The 6,405-nt window shown below is 36.2% G+C and overlaps 1 protein-coding gene across 3 annotated transcripts in view; it reads right to left on the bottom strand.

Annotated features, from left to right (window-relative positions):
* The window catches only part of GPBP1 (GC-rich promoter binding protein 1), a 17,193-nt gene that overhangs the window by 6,804 nt on the left and 3,984 nt on the right, over nucleotides 1–6,405 (bottom strand). The window contains exons 2-7 of one of the 3 annotated variants that reach the window (XM_010143136.1): nucleotides 5,651–5,793; nucleotides 4,938–5,161; nucleotides 4,234–4,300; nucleotides 2,068–2,252; nucleotides 1,099–1,249; nucleotides 461–582 (exon numbers count right to left, since the gene is read on the bottom strand). In XM_010143136.1, the coding sequence (XP_010141438.1) occupies nucleotides 461–582; nucleotides 1,099–1,249; nucleotides 2,068–2,252; nucleotides 4,234–4,300; nucleotides 4,938–5,161; nucleotides 5,651–5,793 (892 nt within the window). Of the gene's footprint in view, nucleotides 1–460; nucleotides 620–1,098; nucleotides 1,250–2,067; nucleotides 2,253–4,233; nucleotides 4,301–4,937; nucleotides 5,162–5,650; nucleotides 5,794–6,405 lie in introns of all 3 variants that reach the window. The other 2 variants (XM_010143134.1, XM_010143135.1) reach the window with 2 other exon arrangements.

The raw sequence follows: 6,405 nt of genomic DNA, 5'->3' as shown, positions 1-6,405 counted from the left end.
ACAGAAAAGGGAGTGTTGGTTGGCAGCTGGCTGAATATGGGCCAGCAGTGTGCCCAGGTAGCCAAGAAGGCCAAAGGCGCCTTGGCTTGTATCAGCAATAGTGCGCCCAGCAGGAGCAGGGAAGGGATTGTCCCCCTGTACTCAGCACTGGTGAGGCGACACCTCAAATACTGTGTCCAGTTTTAAACTTAATTTACTCTTCATTGTTCCTAAAGACACAGAGGCACCTGAGTTATTAACACGTATGAACAGGTACTGTGGAGAGAAAAAAACTGCTAAGAAGCACTGAAGGAAGAGTGGTACTTGGAACAACTTTTAAAAAATCAAAATGTAGTTTCTTTCTTTCGTTTAGAGATCCAGGACCATGACTTAACAGCTGTCTACAGCAAAATAAAAAGCAGTTTATGATCTGTCTGAAAACTACTACTGCTGGATCGACAATAGTTATGAACAAAACTACCTTTTCTTGCCCAGCATAATTCCCATCTTCATCTTCCTCCTTATCTTGTTTCAATGCCTTCAAAAATTCACTCTTCTTATCAGTCCGCATTCTTGTCAATTTTGTTAAACGAGGCTGACCAACTTTGTCAACAGGGGATGAAGAATTTGACCGATTATACTAATGTAGGGAGTAAGAAAAACAAAGAATATTAGAAGCTTATTCATTTAGAAAACTTTGAATGAAAGGCAAAATGACCCCTGACACCTGTAGCTTCGTATTTCACGTATATCCAACAGCCAAAAGCAGAAGACAGATATTTGTATCTCAGCATACATATATATATACACAGTTCTTACATATAAACCCAGAAATGCAGGTTTATGGCGTACTGCTAATGAACAGTGGATCTTCTGAAGTGCGTCATACCAGCAACAGTTTTCAAGCTTAAACGTAACAGGTTATACTTTCTGAAGCACCATTTTTACTCCAGATTAAATCTACAAAGCAAACTGTGCAGTACCTAAAGGCCAGTGATGTGCCTTTCATATTTCTCACATGTTAACCCCCAAAAAAACCTTAATACAATTCTGCATGACTTACTGATCCCCTTATCTAACCAAATTAAACTTTTTACAGATTTGATAAAAACTACAGACATTGCTTTACCTCTTTCACTGAACTCTGTGACTCAGTAGATGCCTTGGCAGTTGATTTGAAAGGACTGAAATTGCCAACACCAAATGCAGATTCGTGACAAAATGGATTCCCAAGCTTATTTTCTTTTGCTTGGCTTTTCCACTGTGTAGGCTAAACAAAAAGTTAAACATAAGTTTAAAGAATCATTAACCACAGTAGCATTACTTTCAAGAATCTTCAGAGAAAAAGATTAATCAAAAGCAAATGACAACCACAACCATAATTTAGTGCAAACATCTGTTTTCTTGTGGAAAAGAGACTGTTTATGAGCAATTTATCTGCTCCAAAATGCTGTTTATGCTTTTTATATAAAGACTAAAATTACAAAACAATTGATACCCTCATATTTGAGTTCCTAAGAATCAAAATAGGAGTCTTCAACAGCTGAAAATACTGTTTTTAATGTAGAATGCTACAGAGTTAAGAATGCCTCCACCATACGCTCTCAGAAGCACAGAAAAATTCCTGACATAAAAATCGAGAGATGAACAGAGAAAGTTGCATTTGGAAAGGTACCAGAACTATACAAATAGTTTGCAACATCATCTCTACCAACTGAGATAAATTCTCAAGGTAATTTTATGGTGACTCTCTCTCCACTAGGTATCTACTTTTCTGTTCAAGACATACACAAAAAGCATTGCTAATCCTTAAGTTAAAAACATCCTTTTCACTCTCACTTGGACAGCTCTTGTAATTCTCAAAAAAAAAAAAAAAGAAGAACCAAAGAGACATCCAATTAAAGTACATTTTAAAAAGAAAAATGAGGAAAAGTTGTTTTGATTCACTTGTGGTGTGTGTTGCACTTAGCAAAAGTTGGAAGAATAATACTCTGGAAACAGTATTCTCAGGGGTGAAATAAACACATTCAGAATTGCAGCATGATTTTTTTCAGCATGTTGTTCATGCCACTGGTATCCAAGACTCACCTTTGTGGGTGGAGTGACAGGTTTAGGGACTAATCCTTTATAAATGCTTGTGCTAGTTCCATTTCCTACTGGCTGTGAATGGATACTTCCCACCACTGGAAATCCAGATACCTGCAGTTCTTTTGCACTGCCCTTTTTAATGACCAGCATTCTTGAAGATCTTGATTTAGGATTCAAAGGGTACTCTGGAAAAAAGAAAAGTGTATATATACAAACCTAAGTTTCTAGTTCATAAGGTACTGCATACCCATACGGTCCAGAGCAAACAGGCATAAATCAGGAACTTAGTCCAGTATTAGCTCCTCAAGTAACACACTGTACAAGCCTGGATAAACAGGTTCTGTTCCACTTTCTATAACCACCATTTAAAAAATATTTCACTTGGCAATGCAGGCATTTTCCATTCAGGAAGTAAAGATATTCTTCAAAGAAGCCAGCTACACAGCTCTTGCTTGCAAATCTAAAATCCAAATACTATTAGTTGTTGACAGTTACCTAATTTTCAAAAGAGATTGTGGTTTTCACATTTCCCTTTAAGGTTACTAAAAGAATAATTACTTATACATTTATTGATAGCTCAGCTTAGAGCCAAATGCTCCACACTAAGGCTCTGTAAACATGAGACAAGAGATGTGCACTACACTAGACCACAGCAATGATTAGTTTCTCTACCTCCATGCCTCAGAGGGGCAAAACAGAACATCTGAAGATTGTAACATTTCTGTCTTCAAGACAGTAAGAATTAAGAGACATACAATCAGCTGTCATAAGTAACTGACGTTTAACGGTTTTGAAGAATACTCGCTAGAAACAGTTCTAAAGTTTTCAGAAAGTTTAAAAAAATACTGTAACTACCAAACCATTCTATGATTTTATATAGCTAAGAGAACTGTTCCTTCCCTTGCTTTTGAAAGGTGATATTCAAGAAGCCTGTAAAGTTTGCCCTCCTTCAGTCCAAACTGAGCCACTTCATGCAGCAGCCAAAAGCCAGAGTGCTGCAAAGGCTGTAAAACGCTCCCATTGCTATGTCATTTTTCCCAACTCGGTTGAGAAATAATTTAGTTATTGATGCTCTTTTTTGAAAAAGCATCTGTATTTCCAGACTCTCAAATGAAAACTGCTAAACACACAAAACCAGAAAGCAGTTCAAGGCTCGCAAAAGAGAAAGGTTATTTTGAGTAAGTTTAGTACTTCAAAACCTGTGCAGTCTAAAGCTGACACCTTCTAACGGGTAACAATGGACTACACGAAGCCCATAGAATTGTAAAGTGGTAGCCAAATTTAAGGCAGGGATGAGAAAACAATCCTTGGCTACAGTTCAGTTCAAGGCTCACTTTCAGGATTAGTTTTGGTACAAGTAATTCGTAAACATGACAAACTGCTTAAGAAATTTGCTTCCAGGAAGAGAGCTTAAACCTCTGCAAGCTAACCTGCCCCTCCCAGCCCTTCTAGGTTTCTCTCCATCACACAGAAAAAAATGATACTCAGGTTCTACTGATAATGCCCCTGAAGAGCTCAAGGTGCTGTTCTATATTCACTGTTTAAAATTCAGACTAAAGTAAACAACAGGTATGTTTAAAATACAAAGCATGTATTTCCAAACCATACAGAAGTCAAATAAAATGCAACTGTCCTCTCAATTTAAGGCCTAGAAAGTGAATTATTTCCCTGACAAACTTGGAAAGAAAGAATAAAAAACAAACGAAATGCAAGAAACTATCAAAATATTTTATTTTAAAAATCGTGATGAAATTCAATATTCTTTTACTTAAAATAACACCTCTAATCAGTCAGAAGCATTCTTTTACAAAGCCTTCATGTAGCTATCAATTCACTAGTTGAGGTGACCCACCTTCATTTCTTCTTGAAAATAAAGGTTAACATAAATTCTTGACATCCTGATAAAAAAGATGTGTATTTGTTTGGGAAAGAATCCTAGTTGTGGCTGCATCTACAGACCAACACAGCGATATTCAAATGGAATTGCTAGGTCTTTAACTAAAAGATACTGACACTGTAATATTACTGCAGTTTCCTCAATTTCAATCTATACCGTTACAATGTAAATCTACAGCTTTATAAATGTAAAAAACCTCTTATGTTTCAAATAAAATTACTTTAGGTCTCTGCTACATTTTTATATTTAAAAACATCAAAAATACTTACCCCACACACCTGCAGCTAAAGATTTATTCTGGATTGTTTCGCTCTCATAGTTAGGGTTCAAACAAGGCTGAAAGAAAGTTTTATCACTATTAAAAAAATAGTAAGTCTTCAATTCTGGGACCAATTAAACAAAGAATCACAATAATACTGGCAGTATGATCTCTGCTGAAAAGATCTTTTTAAATGGAGACTAGACACTTCCCCATGTGATTGACCCAAATAGATCAACGCTCACTTGTTTCTCTTCTCCAACAAAACATCTCAGGCAGTAGTCATTATCATTAAATGAACTGTCCAGAAAAAAGAAAAAAAAAGTGATGTATGGCTCTTTGAAGAGGAAGCTCACCCTTCTTATCCTACAATTCTAGGTTGAAGCATGGGATTTCAGAGGACTACTGGCAGAAAGATTGCTTTCTTAGTACATAGTAAGGTAACTGGGTAGAATTTAATGCATATGTATACCACAGTAAACCGGAATTGAACTCTAATTTCACTTACAGTGACAATAATAAACGTAAAGGATAAAAAGTGAATATAAAAGGAGAAATAAGTTAGCAGGGAAATAATTAACACCCTCTTGCTTATGGGAAGGGTGATTCCTTATATGACAATCTCAAACTGGTGAAATCTCATGAAATAGCTTATAATGGACAAAATGGCACTTGCAGAAACAACGAAACTTTGTTTATTATAATTCAACTTACAAAATCCTCAGCCTCAAACTGTTTGGGTACTTCTTTGTTTTCCCTTCTCCCAGTTTGCTTATCAGGTACATTGTTTTCATGCAGTCCTTGGCCTTTTCCACAGTGGAAAGTGCTGGTACGAACACGGGAACCTCCACCATGGTATCCCCCACGATAGTTTGTATTTTCTGTACCATTTCTGCCTTGTGAACGCCAACCATTCTTCTCTTTTCTCCCAAAATGACCTTAGATTTAAGTTTTAAAGAAATGTAATTATCAACAATTTTAAAAGAATATTCTACTTTTGCAAAATTGTTAGAGAAGTTACGTCAGCAGCTCTATACCGTTGGGATGTGATAGGATAGTAAACTTAAGTTTTCATTCAAATAGCAGCAGTGAAGAATCTTACAAAACAGTGCCAGAGAAGAAGGATAGTAGTCCAACATTAAAGCAAGTCAACCTCCTCTTCTGGCTACTCATTTATATGTTGCTGGCTAGAATATTAACTGGACGCTTTTATTCTTAACAGAGAACTACACCTGGAATCACACTACTTTAACAAACCCTTAGTCATCATATCCTCTTCCAGAAGACCCGTCTTTCCATTACCTCTATTTTACTACACAATAAGAATTTACTGTAGGAGATTATCAGAATTTTTTTTTTTTTAGCTAGAGTGCTACAAAACAATGATGTAAACATATTCAAAATGTTCCATGAAAGCTAAATTATACCTCCATTAGAACGTCCAATGTTAGGATCAAATCCATCTGAAGAGTTGTGTCTTCTGCGATTTGCTTCGGTACGATTCTCTGTCCATGAAAACTTTTTGGAATGTTTCTCTAAGTTCAGTGATGACTGCAAAGAAGCACAAGTGGTAGACCTGAGGTAGTTGATTAATAACAAAACTGAATTATCAGAACAGTAACATACACATTACTCATGGTATATACAATTCATTTTTAAAAGAACTTTGAATGACAGAACATGCAGCGATCCTCAAGTACACATATGTTCAGATCTATGTCACCATATCCCATGTTAGCAAAGTGAAAGCTGTATCTTCTGCTCCAGGTCACTGAATAACACTGAGGAGGACCATGCTTGTGACAAGTTACAAAACTCAATTTTGTTTTGGCAGCAGAACAAAGCACAAATGACATATAGCAGCAGAGGAAAAATAAAAAAAAACATGAGAAATGCTAGGAAATCACAGTTTGGAAGGTAGAAATTAAGTCTGGGATCGTAGTTTGGGTAGTTAGAAACTACACATGTTCATTCCATAAAAAGCAAGGAGTCACTTCGACCAGAGGCAGCTGTACCCAAAAAAAGGCCGCATTTATTAGTCTTGTCATTATAACTTAATAAGACAAATGCAACTAGTTACAAAACCCAAGAAACCTAGTCAAAAGTGTACAGATTCACAAATATACTCCAAATTATGAGCTTATAAGCAGACATTGTAGAAATTTTAAAAAAAATAATCTAT

This window comes from Buceros rhinoceros, unplaced genomic scaffold (assembly GCF_000710305.1).
Source record: "Buceros rhinoceros silvestris isolate BGI_N320 unplaced genomic scaffold, ASM71030v1 scaffold1929, whole genome shotgun sequence".
Classification (NCBI taxonomy): Eukaryota; Metazoa; Chordata; class Aves; order Bucerotiformes; family Bucerotidae; genus Buceros; species Buceros rhinoceros.
This window is presented reverse-complemented; position numbering and strand designations above follow the sequence as displayed.